General features: G+C 39.9%; 1 protein-coding gene across 1 annotated transcript; it reads left to right on the top strand.

Moving 5' to 3' along the window:
* The first annotated feature begins 4,346 nt into the window (after window positions 1-4,346).
* BRK1 (BRICK1 subunit of SCAR/WAVE actin nucleating complex) lies at window positions 4,347-15,951 on the top strand. Its single transcript, XM_007945819.2, has 3 exons — window positions 4,347-4,464; window positions 15,365-15,447; window positions 15,925-15,951. Exons 1-3 carry the CDS (start codon window positions 4,347-4,349, stop codon window positions 15,949-15,951), a joined length of 228 nt encoding a protein of 75 aa, XP_007944010.1.
* The last annotated feature ends 6,605 nt before the right edge of the window (window positions 15,952-22,556 follow it).

The following is a 22,556-nucleotide window of genomic DNA, read 5'->3' as shown; positions in this document are numbered from 1 at the left end:
TGGTGACATTTCAAACCAGAAGACCTGCCCCTACAGTGGTTAGTATAAAGGAGGTTGCTTGATTTCCTCCAACTGCTATGGTTCTTAAGGAGCTCTGGTGGCATAGTGAATAGGCATTTGGCTACTAACCAGAAGGTCAGCAGTTCAAACCCACCAGCTGCTCCATGAAAGAAAGATGGGGCAATTGACTTCCATAAAGATTTATAGCCTCAGAAACGCAGTGGGGTTCGCAATGAGTTGGAATTAATCACAGTGGGTTTGGTTTTTTGGGGTGGGATTCTCGTAATCTACACAGGCCCTTTGCATATACTAAGTGTTCAAATAACTGGGCTGCCTCACTGAGACCCAAGGGACAGCCTAGGAAAAGTCGTCTAATTCTTGACATGACCCTAAGAGCATATATCCAAGATCACACTACTCTGGTACACTGCCATGAGGTGAGGAGGATGTTAACTCCTCTGGGCATTTGAGATAAAGATAATCCCAAGATCTTTTCCTTACTCATTGCTAATGAGAAAAAGTTGTTATGTGCCGTCATGTCATACCCAACTCATAGCAACCCCTCCTTGGGTTTCCGAGTCAGTATCACTATGGAAGTAGATTGCCCAGCCTTCCTTCTGAGGAGTGGCTGGTGGGTTTGAACCGCCAGCCTTCTGGTTAGCAGTCAGGTGCCTTAGGCACTACACTACCAGAGCTCCCAATGAAAAAATAGAACAGGTGAAATGTTTTGTCAAAGGTCAAGCCTTGTATGTTTAGCAGAACCAACAAGGGATGAGAGGGCTCCTGACTCCACAAATCTTTCCACCACTCTACACAAGATTTATAAAGCTGGTGCAGCACCACCACCACCACCACCGCCTGGAAGTTGCTGTCATCCATTCCCTGAAGGGTTGAACTTAGTGAGTTTGTTCAAGCTGCTCTAGTAGCTCCCAGGTAGGGAACGCCTGGTCCACCCGCCATCAGGCTTTTCCCCTCATACCCTCCTCTAGTTCCAAGGAAACTCTGGGATTTTCCCACCTGGGAAAGAGGAAGGTAACCCAAGTGCAGCTGAGGTCTTCGTGAACTGCGACCGAGGTGCTGGAGCTGCCCGGAGTTGGGAAGCTCCCCCTCCCAGCCAGAAGAAAGGGCTTGCCTCCCTTAGTCGCTATCCCAGAACGGCGGCCAGAGGTCTCTGGCGGAGGCGGAGATGACAGTGGGAGCCTGAGCCCGGTCCCACCATCCGGGCCGGGGGCTCACCTGCTGAACTCCGCGGACCGCACGCTCCAGAGCTGCAGCCTCAGTTCTCAAGAGCCGCATCTTTTCTCCACCGGGCGCCTGGCAACCGCCTTTGTGACCCACGATCCGAGAAGCCCGAGCCGTAGGGGAGCGGGGGCCTCGAGGCGTCCCTGCTGGCGGACGTTGAGGCTGAACTCCCTAAAAAGCCGGTTCCAGGACTCTGTCTTCAAGAGCGCAGGTTCGAATCTCATCGTCCCCATTCTCGGGACTCTCTTCTCCCTCCTCTCTCTTTGACATACTTGTGTGTCTTATCTAGTTTCAACCTCAGCATCCGTTCCAACACCTGAACAGAGGACAGACACGCCCACTTCAGAAACTGGTCAGTAACTTACATAAAGGTCCTGTAGTTGATAAAAGTCTCTGCTCATTCTCCCAGCTCAGCGGGTGTTCAGGCTTCTTTGAAGGCCTATGTTGCTGTATTGGCATGATCCCATTGCAAGGAAGCATAATTCATAAACACTCAGGCTGTCAAGAGCAAGAAACATCTTGATTTTCTGACTGAAGGTTAAATCTCAAGAAGTACAGTCGTGTCCCATCCTTGTAATGCTGAACAACTGACACCACCTTAACGAATGTTTTGACAACTTTGTAAGCCTCATGTCAAAAAATTTAGTGGACTGCAGAGGAAAGGAGGAGGTCTATCCAGTTCACCCTCTAATCCCAGTACCTGGCTACCACAGTGCTTGTCATGTGCTTTTAAGTGTCTATGTTGTTGTTGTTGTTATGTGCCGTCGAGTCAAACCCGACTCATAGCGACCCCTCCTTGGGTTTCCGAGGCAGTATCACTACGGAAGTAGGATTGCCCAACCTTCCTTCCGAGGGGTGGCTGGTGGGTTTGAACCGCCAGCCATCTGGTTAGCAGGCAAGTGTCTTAGCCACTATGCTACCAGAGCTCCCTTAAGTGTCTATTGTTGTTGTTGTTGTTATGTGCCGTCGAGTCGCCCCGACTCTAAGTGTCTATAGGAGTAATTAACTAAATGGTCCATGTGCCCTTCCATCATACCTGCAGAAATCGTCCTTGCACTTTGCAAGAGGTAGAATATAGCACAAATAAGAGCTGTCACCTTTTGTTTGGCTCTTTGGGTGAAGCTGGAGGGAAAGACTAGGGGCCTGGTAGTAAAGTCTGGAAGATAGTCTTGAGAGACTCATGGAGCAGGCCCACAGTCAGACACTCACTGTGCTGTGTATGCAAATAGGAAAAGCAATTAAAAGGAAGAGAATGAGACTTGGAAGGGCTGCAAGTGATTTTTGAATTACAAATTTTTTTCCAGTAAGTTTGTTATTTTCGTCTTGAATAAAAGTAACACCTGTTACTTACAAAAGTAAACAAAACAAATTTTTATTGTTGTTTTTTAGTGAAGTCTACAAAGTAAAATGGTATGATTAAACATTATTGGATAGACATAGGAGTATTTAATTTTCTGCTGTCTGCATAAATGTAAAATGACCTTGAGAACATACTTTGTGAAGTACCAGCCAGGCACTGTTTAGTGTTTTACTTATCCTCTCTCCATAATCCTCCCAACAATCCTAACCCATCAATGTTGCTATAATTGTATTACACCAAAATTCAGGGGGATTAAATGACTTATCTCTGATAGATTTGGGATTTGAAAGTGAGATGACTGGCCTTTGATTGGAAAGCAGGTCTGCCTGACTTCTCTGTGACATGTGAGCAAAAAACTACATCAAACATTATCACTTATTAAGTAGAGCCTCAAACAGAGAGATTTTGTGCACTCTGAGGGCTCCCTAGTTGTCAATATCAACTTATTTTAGAAATAATTTCTATGAATATGTAGAAGCGCTCAGACTTGTTTTCAGAGTGGCAAAGTAAAAAGATGATGGAGTCTGGAATCAGCTGGATAAAGTCTATCACTTAAAAGGCCACTTCACCTTGAACTTCAATTTTCTCATCTGTTAAGAGGGTGGTAATATAACCTCTTCTTGACTTTCTCCCACATGGTTTGTGGTGGTCCAGTGAGATAATAAATGGTACACATCTTTATAGATTATAAAATCTTCTACTAGAGTAAAGAACTGTTAGAAATTATTTCTTCCCAGCTACTTCTAGAAGGAATCTCATTTTTATAAAAAGCATTTACTGCAGAAACCAGATTATAAATACTCCCCCAAACCAAATAAAATTGCTTATAATTCCACTTTAACAAATGAGATATTGACATTTTCAGTATATCCTTTTTCTCAAGCGGACATTTTTGCATAGTTTCAATTAAATATTTGTATTTTGTTTTTCCTTCAATTTATGTTTTATTGTTGACAGTCTTCATAATTAACATTTAAATTATCATATGAAATTGCGTTAAGTGGTTACACCATTATCTAGCTATTCCTCAGTGGTTGGCACCCCCTATTTTTTTTTTTTAAAGTAGATTATGCTACAAAGAGTACCTTTGTTTTAAATGTTTTTTCGTTTGTTTTTTTTTTTTTAATTTTCCCCTCAGTGCTTCTTAATGATCACGTCAAATTGAACTATTGTTTACAGCTTTGCTAACAACTTGAAAAATTCCTACTGAAAGAATTATGCCAGTTTACAGTGTGGCCAGTTGAGTCTACCAATTTCACCATAGTCTCTCCATCACTGAGTAATAGCGTTAAAAAAAAAAAAATTTGCTCCTTTGATGAATGCAAGGTGAAACATCATGTTGCGTTATTGAAAAGCATTTTTAAAATAACTTGTATTTAAAGAAGTTTAATCTGCTGTACCTATCTTATTGCTGACACAGGCTGCACAATCTTAATTTACAGAAGCTAAGGGAAGAAGCGACGCGAGCACTCGCGCCCCCTAACGACCATAACGGTCCTAGATTTGGGCCGGAAGTTAGTGCTTAAAGCATGCGCACTCCATTCTCCGCCTGAGTTGAGGCATCTGCTTGCAGGGGTGTAAAGAAGAGCGAAATCGCAGCGAGAATTTGACATTACGCAGGCGCACCTCAATGCTCGTGGAGTTCGTGGGTGGCAAGGGAATGGCTGTTGGTTGGCGGCGCAGGCGCACTGGTGGCCTATAGGGTCGGGGCGCCTGCGCAGTAACTCTTCCTTAGGTGGCAGCCATGGCGGGACAAGAGGATCCGGTGCAGCGGGAGATTCACCAGGACTGGGCGAACCGGGAGTACATTGAGGTCATCACCAGCAGCATCAAGAAAATCGCAGACTTTCTCAACTCATTCGGTTAGCGGGCGAGCAAGGGAACACAGGGAGGAGGGAGGCTTCTGAGGCGGTTTGGTGGGGGCGCTGAGAAGCTTTGAGGGGCTTTTCCCCGGGAAACCTCCTTTCTTGCTGTTTTTTGCTTCTTCATTCAGGCCACGACATCCTCCTGTCGCCCAGACCCACAGACTCTTCAAGGCAGTTTCTGTGGGGTTAACCTACTTTAAGCTGAGTTCCTCAACCTTATTGCCTTCACTCGGATTCGTTGACAAGTCCTTTCTTTTCCCCCGGCACGTCTCTCAGGCAGCCTTATCCATCCTCTGCATCTTGTTTTCTCTCCAGTCTCCCTGCTTTCATGGGCTTAGCTTCCTATGCAGTTCCGATTTGGCACTCAGAGTGCGCCTCCCAGAATGCAGCCATGAGTCTGCAACTGCCCTGTTTAAAGACCCTTGACAGGACCCCCCTGTTTTAGAATGAAGTTGGAACCCCTTAGCTCCCTGCATGTCTTTTCTACATACCCTTCAGCTACTCTTCTGTCCGTTCCTTCCTGTCCCCCGTTTATACTCTACTGAGAGTGGTAGGAGATAAGGTCAGGAGCTAGGTAAAGTCCAGGTCGTGTTGTTAATTGCCACCAGTCGATTTCGACTTATGCTTTAAAATCTCTTTTGCTAGCATCTAGTAGGTAGGTGTTAGGTGTGCTTCTACACTGTTCCTCAGAACTAACAGACCCTAGAGACAGGGTTACCAAAATCTTTGCTAGGAATGTCCTGCTTGTGACAATGCATTTTCAGTATCCTTTTTGAGAGCAGGCCTGTAACTGAATCCTACCTCATGTTCTCCAGATGATTCTTTACAAGAACTTAGCACTTCATAGACTAATAAGATGTGGGGATGACATTTAATTTTCTTTTTCCAGCTAGTGTGCTTTAGTTCTATTGATTAAGCAACATTGCAAAGTTAAGATTAATGAGGGAAAACTGATCTGTAGAACAAAGATGTTTAAGTGAATTATTTTCTGTCTAAATGAGTGATGATTCCTAAGGAGTACAAAAGTGACAGAGCAAGGTGTGGCAGCATTAGCAAGAGACACTAGATCTCATTACAAAGCTCCTACAGGGGACACAGAATCATCACTTCTGCCTTCAAGAAATTTGTAATCCTGAAGATGAAATAATGATGACTTCAGAATAAAGCAGAACATTGTTTTTTTATGTTAAAATAGTTACATACAAGGTGTATAGGACTGTCATCTCGATGTTTCTTAATATGGTGGATTTTCTCACTTGTGGGGGAATGGGAGTGAAGGTAGAATTAATTAGAAGATAATAGTATAAATGTGTTTATCAGTGATACCTATTCAGACACATATTTCTATAAAGGTTGTAACAGGAAATGGTAGGCAAGAAAAAGCTTAGATTTCATATATCCTTAATTTTTTTTTTTTTTTTTTTTTAAGGAATGTAAGGTAAGGAGTATGATTTAGTGGAGAAGATAAATGGATTTGGAATCAGGAAAACACAAATTCAAAGGAGTTAGATGAATTGGTTTTAATAACAAACTGTAAACATTTCAGAAATACTCACCTGTTTACTCTGCTAGTTATATAGGCTGAACTTCTCCTTTTTCTTTAAGTTCTGTACAGACTCTTTCAATGTTTGTTTATATTATTGGTTTTTCCTGCTTTTCTAGAGAGCTGAAATATTTTGTGGGCAAGTTCTTCATAGCATTCTTTATTCATAACATTCCCTTAGAGGAGAGGCTAAGAAAAACCAAAATCTGTGCTAGGGGAAGGATAAGGGGTTCTGGTGGTATAATGGTTAAGGCATTTGTCTGCTAACCAGAATGTCAGTGGTTTGAACTCACCAGCTGCTCTGTGGAAGAAAGATGAGGCAGTCTGCTTCTTTAGAGAATTTACAGCCTTAGAAACCCAGTGGGGGTTGCTATGAGTCAGAATTGACTGAGTGGCAGTGAGAAGGGAGGATGGAATGATGGCAGAATCAAAGCTTTGAGATTTTGGCTTTATCAGGAGAGGCAGTGAAAGTAGTCAGAAAAATTACTGACACTGAGTTTTAACTTGGTTGTTAGCAGAATTAAAATATTTTGTTTATTGGGTGAGACTTAATTTTTGATAAACAGAATATTTAAGCAAAGTATTAAGAATGTCAGTTCAACAGTAAAATATCTAAACTAACAAGTCAAGGTTGTTGTTGTTGTTTTGCCGTCGAGTCGGCCCCGACTCATAGCGACCCCTCCTTGGGTTTCCGAGGCAGTATCACTACGGAAGTAGGATTGCCCAACCTTCCTTCCGAGGAGTGGCTGGTGGGTTTGAACTGCCAGCCTTCTGGTGAGCAGTCAAGTGCCTTAGGCACTATGCTACCAGAGCTCCTTAAGTCAAGGTAGAACTGTTTAAAAATTTAAATGATTCTCTCACATTCCCCAAAAAACCAAACCAAATCCACTGCCATCAAGTGGATTCCAACTCATAGTAACCCTATAGGACAGAGAAGAACTACCCCATAGGGTGTCCAGCACTGTAAATCTTTATGGAAACATACCACCTCATCTTTCTTCTGCTAAGTGGCTGGTGAGTTCAAACCTCAGACCTTTTGGTTAGCAGCCAAATGCCTTAACCACTGCACCACCAGAGCTCCTTTCTAGCATCCCATCCCAGTCCCCAAAAATTGGATCCCAGTTAATGTAATAACTTCATTTCTGAGCATGGAATTGTATTAATAAACATTTTGTTTACCTACATTTATCTTTGACATTAAGTCTTGGAATATCACACCCACTAAATTTATAGTGGGCAAGACTTAGGACTCACTGAAAATTGAAGGGTTTGAGTTTAGGATTTGCACAGAGGTGCCCTGTTTTTTATATGCAAGAAAATACTTGCTGTGAGATTTTTTAGTGTATGAATCACATTTTGTGATCAGATAGAGAATAAAGACTTTTTAAATTTGGTATTTCCAACAAGTCCTAAGCTGAGACAATTAAAAAAAAAAAAAACTCATTACCATCGAGTCGGATGCGACTCATAGTGACCCCTTCTTAGGTTTCCAAGGAGATGTTACTATGGAAGTAGATCGTCCAGTCTTCCTTTTGAGAAGTGGCTAGTGGGTTTGAACCACCAGCCTTCTGGTGAGCAGTCAGATGCTTTAGGCACTATGCTACCAGAGCTCCTAAGCTGAGATAGTAGATAACCAGAATCCTAATTCTTAGAAGCCAAAAGAAATGGCTTTCCTTAGTTTAAGCCATTATTTTTCCTAAAAGTGATAGTAATGGTCTAATGTTTAGAATAATTTCTAGGTTTTCGAAGATTTTAGAAAGTGAAATTAGTCCTTTTAAATAAAGAACAATTTTAATTACAAATAAGGAAGAACGATTAGGAAGCAAGATTTAAAAAAATACAGTAGTTTGACTTAGAAATTAGATATAACTGAGACAAGTTTCTGATGAATGACAATACCACAACACAAGAGTTTAGACACAGGCTGAGAAACTGATGAATCATAGGATAGGCTTGAATATATTGTCTTGGCGTTGAATGATTTAGGATGATAGTGTACAGGATATATTTTCCTTTTCTAAATCCTTAGCATGACTCGTCAGTTCTGATATTAATCTGCAGGACTTGTATTGTGTTTATAATAATGATTTGGTGGTGGAAAAATTCAGTAGCAGTTTGTTTGAGGACCTGTTGTTGTTGTTGTTATTATGTGCCGTCGAATCAGCCCCGACTCATAGCGACCCCTCCTTGGGTTTCTGAGGCAGTATCACTATGGAAGTAGGATTGCCCAACCTTTCTTCCGAGAAGTGGCTGGTGGGTTTGAACCACCAGGCTTCTGGTTAGCAGTCAAGTGCTTTAGCCACTATGCTACCAGAGCTCCGTGGTGGAAAAATTTAGTAGCAGTTTGTTTGAGGGAGTACCTAGAGCTCTGAAAATGGCAGCAATGTTGACAAGCCTCATTCTGACCACAGAGTCTGCAGAGGCCATATGCTTCGGAGAGGAAACTTTTTCCAATAGTTAATGACTTTTTTTTTTTTTAATATTGGTTTCCCAAGATAACTAATGTATATGTATTTTTCTTTTCTTTTTAAATTGTGTTTTAGGTAAAACTATACAACAAATTAGGTTCCCATTTTTAAATTTTTGTACAGATTGTTGCATTACATTGGTTACATTTTCTACAATGTGTCAACATTCTCATTTCCATTTTGTTTGTTCTGTTTCCATTACTCTAACTTCCCTCTCCTTAGCTTCTCATCTTTGTTTTAGGATAAATGTTGATTGTTTGGTCTCATATAGTTGATTATTTAAGGGAGTACAGTACTCACAGGTGATAATTACTTGTTTTATAAGTCAGTCTGTTATTTGGATGAAAGGTTACCATTAGGAGTGACTTAAGTTCCTAGTCCAGAGGGTATCTTAGGTGGTGGTGTTGTTACGTGCCTTCAAGTTGGACCCGACACATAGCGACCCCACGGAAGTAGATTGCCCAACCTTCTTTCTGAGGAGTGGCTGGTGGGTTTGAACCGCCAGCCTTCTGGTTAGCAGTCAAGTGCCTTAGGCACTATGCTACCTGAGCTCCTGGTATCTTAGGTAGGTCTTTCTTTAGTCCCTATCAGCCCAGTAGTCTGGCTTTTTTTTTTTTTTTTTTTTTAAATGCGTTTTGTTTTGTTCTACATTTTTCTCATTTTCTGTCTGGGACCTTTTATTGTGCCCCGGCTCAGAAAGGTCAATCGTGGTAGTTAGGCACCATCAAGTTCTGATTTCGAGCTAGATGAGGCTGTGGTTTGTGTGGCCTATTAGTCCTGTGGACTAGTTTTTTCTTTAAGTCTTTGGTTTCCTTCATTCTCTTTTATTCCAAACGGTTAGAGACAATAGTTATATCTTTGATGGCTGCTCACAAGCTTTTAAGACCTCGAACACTACTCACCAAACTAGGACATAAAACATTATCTTTATGAACTATATTATGCCAGTTTGACTGAGTTTTCTCACTAGACTATAGTCCCAAGCCTTTAAACTCAGTAAACCAATCCCTAAAGGTGTTTGGATATGTCTAGGAAGTCTCTGTAACTGTGCCCTTAATGTGCTTAATTATATATATAAATATAGATATACAGAAATAGATATGAATATACATGCAGCACACATAAACATGCATATACATATAGACCTGAAGGATCTCTGGTGGCGTAGTGCCTAAGGCTAACCAGAAGGTTGTGGTTCAAAACCATCCGCCTCTCTGTGGAAGGAAGACTGGGCAACCAACTTCTGTAAAGATTTACTGCCTTGGAAACCAAACCCAAAGGGAATCGACTTGATGGCAGTGAGTTTGGTTTGTTTACAGATAAACCTAGGCACATACCCCCATATACTCACATGTACCTTCCTGTATACATATGTGCCTACATGTCTGCCTGTGTAACCATGCACATTTTTTAGTTGTTTTATTGTTATTACAAAATTTTATATTATAGCATTTACTAGTTTTGTGCCTTACTCTTGCGTAAGTGTCTTCTTAGTGTCTTCATTTACCTTCATCAGGTTGGGCAGACTTCACCCATATTAGGTAGTACCTTTCCCATCACCAAAAACAAGTGTCTACGATCTAGAAAGTGATTCTCCTCCCTCTACTCTCATCCCTGGTAAACACCAAAGAATGTTTCTTTCTATATGTATACCTTTTCTGGACTTCATAAAAGTGAGGCCATATACTATTTCCCTTCTATGATTGATATACTTCACTTAGTATAATGTCCTCTAGGTTTATCCATGTTATAAGATGTTTCATAAACTCATTATTCTTTGTAGTTAATATTCCATTGTATATAAAAACAAAACCAGACTCACTGTCATTGAGTCAGCTCGGCTCATAGCAACCCCTCCTTGGGTTTCTGAGGCGGTATCTCTATGGAGATCGATTATAGATTGCCCAGTCTTCCTTCCAAGGAGTGGCTGGTGGGTTTGAATCACCAGCCTTCTGGTCCATTGTATACATGTACCACATTTTATCTGTTCAGCCATTGATGGACACTTTGGTTGTTTTATGTTTTTGCTATTTTGAATCATCTGTAATGAACATAGGTGTGCATATGTGCTAATGACTTCCTGAATGACTCTTTCCTTGTGGTTGCAGCTGGTGAGAGTAGAGTTACAATCTCTTTGGTTTTCTCTTTCAGGGTTGGAGGACCAGCTAAACCTGAGAAAACAGATCATAACTGCAGTAACAACACCCTAACACTAGGCATGTTCTGTACTTTGGACTTAGTGATGTTTCTAAAAATATATTGTCACAGATCATAGCTTTTTACTTTTATAATTTTTTCCCGATTGTAAAGCTAGTACATGTTCATTGTATAAGATTCAGAATGTATATAAAAGTGTAAGGAAAAAACAGAATGTGGCTATTTTAACATCTTAGTTTCTATACTAAGCCAACATGCCTATTGTGTGTCGTATAATGTGAGAAAGGAATAAATAAGAATAAATGGACACAATACTCACTCTTAAGAAATTTAGAATCTTACTGCAAATATAAGAATTTCCTGCAAAAACAATTAGAAAGGTGGGAAGGACACAGGGAAGAGGTAACTATGGGGAGGAAGTAGGAAGAGGTGTTACATTGTGGAAAATTGCAGTCAGTTTCATGAGACAAGATGTGTATCAGTTTACTGGGTGAGCTTTCACCCCAATCAATAAAAAAAAAGAAGAAGAAAGGCATTGTTAATTTTTGTAGTGCCAAGGTTATGTGCAGTAGAAGAGTTGGTGCCATCTAGCATCTAGCTTTTGTTAGCCACAGTGATGCATCAAGCACCCTGACAAGGACTGACATTTTTAGTTAAAATCTGTCAATAATGTACATACAACTACACTGTGATTTCAGATTTATCCAGCTGCTGAATGCTTCCCATTGTTTATTTGAACTAGTATGTTACTTAATGGAGTCTGAAATATGATTAAGGTTTCTGGAGTTAAACATTTTATATTTCTGAGCTGTGCTTAATCTTTGTTGGGCAGTAGCATAGTGTTGTTCTTGGATTCTGATTCATTACCAGATTGACAGCATGCTACCAGAACAGATAACCACGAAGGAATTCTCATCCCCACTACACACATACACACATAATTTTGGCATGTTTCTTTTTATGGGAAGTGACAGATCATCAGTGATAACATTCATGCTCTTCCTGGATAGCGTACATGATGTGCCTTTGAGCTTTCAGATACTCAAAGAAGGAGATTTGGTCCTGTTGGGCAGGCCTGACAGGAAGTGGCATTGTCCCCAGGAAAAGGTAGGTACTGAGGTGCTCATACTCAAGTTAGACCTGGGAGTTAGAAGAAATAGCACTAGCAGATTTTTAAAACGAATAACAAAGACTGTCCAGAATAAGTAAAATCATCGAGATAGAGATGGAAAGTAGATTATGGTTGCTAGGGCTGAGGGGAATGAGGAGTAACTGCTGATGGGAACAAAATTTCATTTGAGATGATGAAAATGTTCTGAAATTAGATTCTGGTGATGGTTGCACAACTCTGTAAATATTCTAAAAACAACTGAATTGTGTACTCTTAGCAGATGAACTTTATGTTATATAAATTATATATCAATAAAGCTTTTTAAAATAATAGTAAAGAGTAGCAATTAAATGGATGAATGAGAAAGAATAAAGAATAATATGGAAACAAACAAAAAACCTAGTAAGTGGAAGAGTTGGGCTATAAGCAGATTTTAAAAGCCATGGAGAATGAATGACAGCCCCATAGACTCAGAAGCAGTGGTGGGACAGTATGATTGGAAATACTACCATCCTGGTCAATGAGGGAGGCAGTTGGTTCCTGAACTCAGCTTTGCTGTTCATTTATCCCATCAGTGACCCAAGTGGGGCCCTCAACTTATATAGGCCTTGGTTTCCTCACTTGTAAAAATATGGGTAGTCACACTAGAGTCAATCTTTTGTTCCACTAACATAACAGAATCATTTTTCCAATAGACATTTCCATGCCAGGTAAGAAGCAAAGGTTATAAAGATTAGTAAAAGGTAGTACCTGCCTTTGATTAATTCATTATAGTGGGGAAACAAACGTTTAAGTAAATTATAAATTACTAGTACATAAATATCACTTGGCTTTATAGCATGAATATTTCTCCATGTCATTAAGTAGTATTCAAAGTTGTAATTTTGAATGGCTATTTTATTTTTTATTTTCACTGTGGTGAAAACACATAAGACATTCGCCAACATAACAACTTCCCCGTTTATATCTCACGAACATTGATGACATTTTTCATGTTGGGCCACCATTATTGCTATCCTTTTCCAAAATATTCCACCACCATTAGAATCAACTCAATGCCCTGCAAACAAAAGTGTCCCCTTTCCCCGTCCCTCCTATCCCTGGTAACTATTAATCTTTGGTGTGTATATATATATATGTATTTACATTTTACAATAGTGGACTAATGCAATATTTGTCCTTCTGCGATTGACTTATTTCACTCAGCTTAGTGTCTTCCAAGTTCATCTATATTATGTGGATTTTGGTTTTGGAGCATCTACATTATTCTTCAGGGTTGCATAGTATTCTATTGTGTGTGTTGTGTACCACAGTTAGTTTATCCATTCCTTGGTTAATGGGCACTTAAGTTGTTTCCATTTCTTTGCTATTGTGAATAGTGCTACGATGGACATGGATGTACACATATCTATTCATGTTCTGCCTCTCACTTCTTTAGGCTATATACCTAGTAATGGAATTGCTGGATCAAATGGTATTTCTATTTCTAATTTTTTAAGGAATTGATTAATGACTATTTTTAATAGTTTCCTCATTGTTATCAATTGCCAATGAATTGGCCCCAACTCATGGCGACCTTTTGTATAACAGATGGAAATGTTGCTAGTCCTGTGCCATCTTCATGATCTTTGGTAATAGTTCCTACATAACCCATTGCTGCCAAGTCAATTCAGACTCATGGTGACCTCATGTGTTAGAGAGTAGAACTGTTCCATAAGAGCTTCTTGCTAGTAATGTTTATGGGAACAGGAAGACCAGATCTTTTTTCCCTGGCACCACTGGGTACATTTAGACTGCCAACCTTTAGGTTAATAGTTGAGCGTAAACCATTTGCACCACCATAGATAGGTCATATTTTATCCAACTTTTCCTCTAATGATGGGCATTTAAGTCATTTTCTGTTTTACACTATCATAAGTAATTGTGATGAATATTCTGTTTTTAAAATCTTTATCCAAAGAGAGCCAAAAGACTGAGTACGTAAATAACTTACAAATGAGAAATTCATACATTAATGTTTATGTAAATACAGAAGAGGGAAAATTATATTCATCAAGCACAATCTGTGAGAGGTGTAATTTGAACTAAGTCTTAAAGGATAGCTGTTTATACAGGGAAGATGAGTAAGATTTAAACATACAATGAAGCTTGAAACAAGATTGGGGTGTAGAAAAATTTGTGAAAATGGATGCTACAGTGCTTTTTGCATAACAGCCAGAGAAGAGATGAAAAGGCAGGTGGTTGGCAGCTAAGTGTTAAAATCATTGAGTGGGAGAGTGGAGAGCAGGTATTTTAGACTTCAAAAGTGGAGGTTATTGAGGGATGACTGAAAAACATTGTTGGAGGGGATAGTAGGAAACAATTATCATGCCTAGATACCTTTTTCTCCTGTGTGTTGAGAGTATTTGGAGAAACAGTAGTCTAGGTGCTTCTGTTAGAGAAAAAGATGTTTTTAGAGGAAATCTAGGTTTCATTTTAGGCAAGATGGTGAAAGAAAATTGGAAAAGGTAGAGGATGAAAGGAAAATTTGACTGTTTTCCACAGATGGTATGTGGGTTCCACAGGGTATTTGATGTTCTCCAAGTTCTCTAGCTCTAAAATGTCTATACAAATGCTAATGAAACGTTAAATACTGGCCTCTCTCTTGAGATTGTTTTCTTCCTCTTGTCTCTGTCTTGAAACTCTTAGTTTGCCTACTAACAAATCTCCATCTGCAAAGTCTTGGTGTATTAGTTTTGTATTGCTGCTGTGACAGATCACCACAAACAACAGCTTAAACAACTACATTTAACATCTGTAGGTTAGAAGTCTGACACCCATTCTTCACTGACCTGAATTCAAGGTGTCAACAGGACTGCATCAGTTTTTGGAGGCTCTAGATAGGGGAGGATTTGTTTGTTGCTCATTGTTGGCAGAATTCAGTTTCTTGCCGTTGTAGAACTGGAGTTCCAGTGGTTGTCAGCTGAGGTCCATTCTCAGCTCCTGAAGGTCTTCTGCATTCCTTGGCTCATGGTCCCCTTCCTCCATCCTCAAAGGCAACAATGTCAGGCTAAGTCCTCTCATGCTTTAAATCTTTCCTCCTTATTCTGTCTCATCTCTCTAGTCCTCTTCCACTTTTAAGGACTTCTGTGTGCAGGAGAAAGATGAGGCAGTCTGCTTCCATAAAGATTTACAGACTTGGAAACTCTGTGGAGACAGTTCTACTCTATAGGGTCATTACACATTGGAATTGGCTCCGTGGCAGTGTCTTTGGTTGGTTTGTGATTACATTGGGTCCACTTGGATAAACTCCTTATTTCAAGGTTCTCAACCTTAATGACATATGCAAAGTCCCTTGTGCCATGTAAGGTACATATTTATTGGTTCCTGGGATTAAGGCATGTCTCATATCTTTGGAAGGCCATTATCCACCTGCCACACTTGGTGGTATGTTCAGCAGATCCATTCTAAGCAGTGTGTTTCTAAAATACTTCTGGCTCTGCCCCCTTCTTCCCTACTTTGTCCCCCTTCCCTATTTGTATTCTGCATGATGTATCACATCCTCTTTTTCAGCTTAGTGGGTGTGTGTGTCTATGTCTGGAGTGACTTTAATCCTGAACAGCAGTCTCCTTTTACCAGATATGTCTTGTCGTTCAAGACTCGCAACGCTAAATGAGAAATTGACAGCCCTTGAACGGAGAATAGAATACATTGAAGCCCGGGTGAGTATGATGGGCAAGGGGCTTCCTCAGGTTAAGCAAGGGCTATCCCAGGGAGAATGTATATTTCCTATTATTGTTTAAGCAACGCTGAAAGTAGATAGTTCATTTGAAAATAGGCTTAGAGAAGTAAAATACCTCACCTAAATTTAAACCAGGTCTATGACTCCAAAGCTATGCTCATTTTTGCCACTCCCTGCTGCCTCCCTAGGATCTAAAAGATCATTTTGGACTCCTCTAATTCTTTTGAGGAATGCTTTGGTGGCATAATGCTAAGGCATTTGACTGCTAACCAGAAGGTGGGCAGTTCAAACCCACCAGCCCCTCCTCGGAAGGAAGATTGGGCAATCTTCTTGCATAGAGATTCTGCCTTGTACATCCAAAGAGGGGTTGCTATGAGTTGAATCGACTCGACGGCAGTGAGTTTGGTTTTGGGTTAATCCTTTTGAATTTACCTAAATGTCCATTTTCCTTTGACAGGTGACAAAAGGTGAGACTCTCACCTAGACCTGTGATATGATGCTGCTGGGAAGTCACTTCACAGAACAAAGCCCACGTGGGAAAGGCCCAGCAGCCTTCAGCTCCTTCTCTCCTTACAGAGCAACAGGGCTTATTCTTGTTTTTCTTTTTTCAAAAGTGTGGCCTTTGGGCTCTGCCATGTACATCTAGGGTATGATGTGGCACGTGGGGAGAAGTCCAGGGGGACTCTTGGAGACTCTAGATACTTTACCTTTTCAGTGACATTTTATTGAACTACTTGTCAATGTATTTGAGGCGCTCAGAGCCAAAACCCTGGGATTCTTTGTAAGGTCCTTCCCATCTCTCTTTCTCAGACTTTTCCTTACAGTTCTCCATGCCTCTGTTTCTATAAACAGTCTTTGTCTCCTCCCCCACCTTTGGTGGGGAGTGAGGATAGTCCTATCTGAGTCACTCATGCCCTGGCAAGGTGGCTGGCAGAGAATGTTGTTGGTAACCTTCCAATTTCTTGTCCTTTTGGGGAGGTCAAGGTCAGGCCCCCACTTGACTTGAAGGGACTTTTTCAAAGTTTACTCTCTGTCACCTGGGGTGTCTTTGCCTCTCATATTTCCCTAATAAATTCCCTAACCTTCTCTGACTGCTGTGATTGTGCTGGGGAGAGGAGTGAAATATGGGACTCACCTATTCCAAAGAAAAAGGATGTGTGGAATTATTCTAACATAAAACTTACAGATGTAGCTGTTCGATTTGAAGCCTAGGTGGCTAACCAGCCCAAGCCCTCATGTTTGGACTTCCAGCTGACTAGTTAATCTTGGGAATCATTTGGTCATTCAGCAGATAATTTAAAGTGCTCACTGTGTAAGCACCTTAAACTCTTAATAAAAGGTCCAGAGTTGAATCAGGCTGGTGCTTACAGTCTTTTGAAATACTAGCATTCTCACAATTTAACCACAGTACAGAGCAGACTATTATTTTATAAGGTACAAGCTAAATTTCCACTTCCTTTGAAAAGCAAATAGTTAAATTACCAAAGTCTAAAACTTTTTATTCCAGTGTTCAAAGTTTACTACAAACTTGTGCCCACCTACTTCTTCAAGCTTATCCCCTATACAAAATCTCTGTTTCAGTCACACAGACTCACTAGGCTCTGTATATATTAATTCACCGCTATACAGATTGCATTTCCTACTCAAAGCAAGGTGTGGCTCACCAATTGAACTGACTTGTAGAGCTCAGGCTGCTTTGCACTGTCATAGCCTTTTAGAATCCCTGCTCCGACCTTTGGAAGGCCATTTAAAATAATGCCTTCATTTAAAAATAAGACATTGCAATGGAGACAAAACTTTGGCATCCTTTATTTACAATAAGTACTGTTTGGAACATAATTGAGTTAATCTTTAGAGTGCTTTTACAATCACTTGAGTACATTATTTGTAATACCTTCCCTATCCTTTCTGCAGTGAGGAAGTAAATATTTCTGAAGTTCAAGTTTTAGGTTGTCAGGTGCTGTGCAGTTAGTTTTAAAACCAGCACCAGACAACCTAAAACTTGAACTTCAGAAGTATTCATTCAGATATTCATTGAGTTCCTGCTGTGTGCAAAGACCACAGGAGTAGAAGTGATAGTAACTGAAATAGGAGGAAAAGTGCTGCTTTTCATGAGTTTACATGTGAAAATGCTCAATAAATGTTTATGGTCATGTAGATATTAATCTACTAATTTATTGGTATCAAAGTAATGAATGTTTCTAATGCTAGTGGCCTAAATAAAAACACATTGCAGAATTAAAAAGAGAGCAACAGGTCCCATTTCATATGGGAAGCTAGTGAACCCAGCCTCCTTTATCTTACGTGGAACTTGAAGGTGTGTGTGTCAGAGTGCTTTCCTTTGTTACTGCCCTCTTTTTCAGAGATGGCCTTGGCGCTCTTAAGGATATATAGCTAATGTCGTCTATAATTTATTGAGTATTACAATGTGCTGAGAGCTTTCCATACTTTATTTTATTTAATCCTCAAGCCCTATGAGGTAGGTGGTATTATCTCTGTGTAATAGGTGAAGAAACAAGATAGTTCAGAGAGGAAAACTTGCCCAGAGTCAAAGTATGTGAGGTGCTAGGATTTGAACCCGACTTATCTGACTTACAGACTGCTGTAACCATGCTACTTCCAAATGTGGTATGACCAAATTTGAAACTTCCTTTCTCATTCCCTTTCCGTATACTCACATTAAATACTTTATTTTTGCAGTGTTCCCTTCTCTCTCCCCTTACCCCTGGTAACCAAAACAAAGTTTCATTCTGTATATAAACCTTTTCACATTAAATCATTTAAACAGTTGCACACCTATTTTAGTATGATATGCCTCCTGACCATTGTCATCCCTTTTGTAAAGAAGGTGTGATGCATTTTCTTTCCTGTGTTGGGCAAATACTTCACATGGATTGTCTCTGCTGTCTAGTTTCACTTTCCCAGCTTTCTTTCTCTGAGGAGTTCACTGTATGTTGTATTTTCTGGATGTTTTATCTAAAGAATTTAATCAACTTTAGCACTCTGGATTAGAGAGATGCTTCTGGAGCCAAAAGAAGCAGCTTCATCTCCTTTCTGAAAAGCCTTGTTTGGTCAGGCTCCAGGAACTGGTTATTTACTCGCAAGTCACATAGATCTTTGCTTCCAGCTCATTGCAGTCCATAAATAGTGGTGCACTAAACCACTATTAATTTTTTCCCCAAGATGTCACTTGAATTTAGGCATTTACAGTTGTAGAATACTAACATTTTACTTTGATTGAATGATAACGTTACACTATACATTTTAATCTAGGCTTGTTGAATCGATTTTCTTTCATATTAAGATGTTTAGTCCTTATTATAAAACTAAGATGTTGACAGGATTTTTTTAACGTTTTGACATTTCCTAAAAATCATCAGTCATCATGAACAAAAAACAGAACTTTGTTGAACTTTCTTACACCTGTTTTACTATTTATTGATGTCTGCACCTCAAGTGCAGCTACCACCCATCTGTCATGGAGGATTACATGTTGCTTGATGCTGAACAGGTTCTAGTGGAGCTTCCAGAATAAGACGTTAGCAAGAAGGACCTGGTGATCTACTTCTGGAAGTCAACCAATGAGATCCTTTTGGATCACACTGGACCTATCCCATTGTGCATTGAGTCACCATGTGTTGATGGGGCCCCACTCAGCGGCAGCTAACAGCATATTATATACCATGAGGTGCAACAGCTCTGCTGGAGAGGTGCTACTGAATCCGATTAATACAATTCTACATTTGAATCCAACAACAAACTCTTTGGGTTCTGTCAGACAGGACAGGCATTTTGATTTGAATTATAAGGAAACTTTGAGCTTCAGAGAGGTTAACTGAACCCAGATTGTCTGAATTCAAATTGTTCTCAGTTGCCTCAATATAATGAAAAATTGGAATTTTTTTCCTCCTTGGTTAGACAGTATAAGGAAGTTACCCCATTGTGCCTCTCTTTTCCTCCTGAAATCTTTGATTTCTAAAAGTAATTCTGAAGGGCTGTTTTCTAACATGAATGGAAAATGAGCTAAATAGAAGAAACCTGTTCTCATCCATAGGAACCTGCAAGGGAACAATTATGCTTGGAAATGTTTTCTACCCAGTAATTTGGTTTAATTCAAATATTTATACAAAAACTAAAAGTGTTTGAACTGGTGAACCCAGGTATGAATGCACATCTTGTAATAATAAAGCAATTTTCAATCTTTTTTAAAAACCAAGCTTGACCTAGGTTTCAGAAGTGAAAAGAAGTAAAGGTACCGTGCTAGCCCTCTACTAGTCTCTCCCTGGGTCTTTTTGACAACTTAAGAGAGCAAAAGGATAATTGTCAGAAGTGATGTCCATTGGTCAGTCAGAACAGAATGTGGTATACCAGTCTTTGTGTTTGGAAAAGTCTGGGGCAAAGTTTCCTTTGCACCTTTGCGCTTGTTGAGATTACTAAATGTATGGTTGGTTTTGTACCTTCATATGTATGCTTTCAGTATTAAGGATCCATAGCCCCGACAATCACATTTTAAAAATAACAATTTTATTGTGAAGTAATTTTCAGACTTACAATAAAATTACAAAAATAATGCAAAAAATTTCCATATACTTACCACAGATTTTTGAATTGAGATTATTCCTTTTATTCTCAAATCTGAACTCATTCAATATGACAAATCCAGTGTTATTTTAAGAGTAAACATAAGAGATAAGTATGTTATAAAGTGAAAAAAGATTAATAGAATCTTTTAAAATAGTAATAGTGCTCCAATTTAATGAATTGTAAGTAATTCAGTTTGGCTTTCACAGACATTTTGCCTGAGATATTTATTAGAATTAAATGTTTTATTATGTGTGAGGCACTGGAGATAAAATGGTGAGAAACACAATTTCTATTCTCATGGAGTTTACAGTCTTATCATTCACTGTATGTTCATAAGCAACCCAAAGGACACCAAAATGACATTTGCAGGAAAAGAAGATACCACACAGGAACAATATGATACCAACTTTACATAAGGAATATATCATAGGAAAAAATTTTATTATCCACAGAAATCAAGTTTTTAGTTACTCTTTTTTTAATTTTTTGTTTTTCCTAGTATAATACATAACTGTTTGCAACGCATTAACAATTGTCCTGAATAAGCTCAATTGACATAACATGTTACACAAAAACATTGTTTTACATCCTATTTTAGTGAGTAGTGACTGGAGTCTTAAAAGCTTGCAACTGGCCATCTAAGATGCATCAGTTGGTCTCATCTGGAGCAAAGGAGAATGAAGAAAAAAAAAATGCATGGAAACAATTAGTCCAAGGGACTAGTGGACCATGGGAACTTCAGCCTACGTGATCCTGAGACCAGAAGAATTAGATGATGCCCAGCTGCCTCTGTCAAGTACTTGGAAAGGGATCAGAATAGGAGAACCTGGATAGAGTGGGGAAAAATGTGGAACAAAACAAAATTATTAAAATGGTCAGGCTTACTGGTCTAATAGAGTGGTGAAACCTTGAGACTATGGCCCCTAGTCACCCTTCAGACCTGGAACTCACACCTGTGGCTTTCAGCCAACAATAATCTGCAAGGTGAACATTTACACCAGGTAAGTGCACTCCTTGGAACAATCATCCATGGGAGATCAGAAGGGCAGTATTTGCACAGGGAGCTAGCAGGAATGCAGAGCAATGGGGGGACATGGGAGAAAAGCACAGGGAGGAAGTGGGAAGAGAACTGTTACATTGCAGGGATTGCACTCAGTGTCATTATACAATGTGTATGTACTGTTGTATGGAAAATGAATTTGTGAACTTTCACCCAAATCACAGTTTTAAAAATGTCCTGGATAAAAACATAAAGAATTGTCAAAACTCAATTAGAAAACAACTCAATTTTTAAAATGGACAAAAAATTTGAACACGCTTCAAAGAGGATAAAATGATACCAAATGAACTCATGAAAAAATACTAAACCTCACTCACTCACTAAACCCACTGCCATTGAGTCGATTCTGACTCAGTGACTCCCATTGGTTTCCGAAGCTATGAATCTTGTGGAGTAGCTGGTGGGTTTGAACTGCCAACCTGGTTAGCAGCCAAATTCCTACTATGCCACCTGAGCTCCTTGAATGAGTAATTAGGGAAATGCAGATTAAAACCTCAACAAGATACTGCTATACATCTATTAGAATGGCTAAAAATCAGAAAATAAAAGTGCTGTGATGTAGTGAATTATTTGGTATGGCTTTTCTAACCAGCCTGTGTGACTCCCACCAGATTACTAGGTGGGACCATGCAAATAAGATGTATGAGATTCTAATGTGGGGATTAGTTTTATCATTCTGTCAAGCTTAAAATGAGCCTTCCTAGAGACAGAAGGGGGGATGTCACTGCCATCAAGAGAGAAGAGATGGAGTGGACCACATCTTTGGACCTGAGATCCCTGTGCTACACCTTGACAGACAGATGACTGGCTGAAGAACCAAGAGACCTGAGACAGACTGGTGGACTTGCTGGCCCACAGAGTGAAAATGCTTAATGCCTTTGGGCAGGCAGTTTGCTGGCAGAGTGGGGTACACCTAGGTGTCCCTATCAGCAGAGCTAAAAGAGCTTTGTAACACTTGCCCAAGTGGGGCAGAGGCCAGGCCAAGGGCCATAGAGGCATGCCTGAGGGCATAGCAAGGGCACTGTCCTGATGGAAGAATTGTATCCTGAGAGCATTCCTGAATCTGAATTGTAGCCTGTTTTCCCTAGTAAACACCCCATAACCATGAGTATTTTCTGTGAGTTCTGTGTGGCCGTTGCAACAAATTTCTGAACCGAGCAGAGAAATAGTGCCATGCGAGGGAGTCACTTAGCTTACTTAGGAAGTTCTCAAAGTAGGACTGGGAAAGAGCTGCATTACAGAGTAAAATCAGCCTTACTCACATGGATAAGGTAAAGCTTTTGAGACCTCCATTTGCTGACGTGGCACCACTCAAATTGAGGAGAAACAGCAGCAAACATCCATTAATAATCAGAACGTGGAACGTACGAAGTATGAATCTAGGAAAATTGGAAGTTGTAAAAAATGAAATGGAATCCATAAAGATTGATATCCTCGGCATTAGT

This window comes from Orycteropus afer, unplaced genomic scaffold, assembly GCF_000298275.1.
Source record: "Orycteropus afer afer isolate SDZICR_OR568_19922 unplaced genomic scaffold, OryAfe1.0 scaffold00144, whole genome shotgun sequence".
In the NCBI taxonomy this organism is placed as follows: domain Eukaryota; kingdom Metazoa; phylum Chordata; class Mammalia; order Tubulidentata; family Orycteropodidae; genus Orycteropus; species Orycteropus afer.
This window is presented reverse-complemented; position numbering and strand designations above follow the sequence as displayed.

Excerpts from the sequence above, each read along its gene's own strand:
- BRK1 (XM_007945819.2), top strand. The coding sequence starts at position 4,347 with ATGGCGGGACAAGAGGATCCGGTGCAGCGGGAGATTCACCAGGACTGG. Across the intron at positions 4,465-15,364 it reads AGACTTTCTCAACTCATTCG|ATATGTCTTGTCGTTCAAGA; the intron begins GTTAGCGGGCGA and ends TCCTTTTACCAG. Across the intron at positions 15,448-15,924 it reads TAGAATACATTGAAGCCCGG|GTGACAAAAGGTGAGACTCT; the intron begins GTGAGTATGATG and ends TTCCTTTGACAG.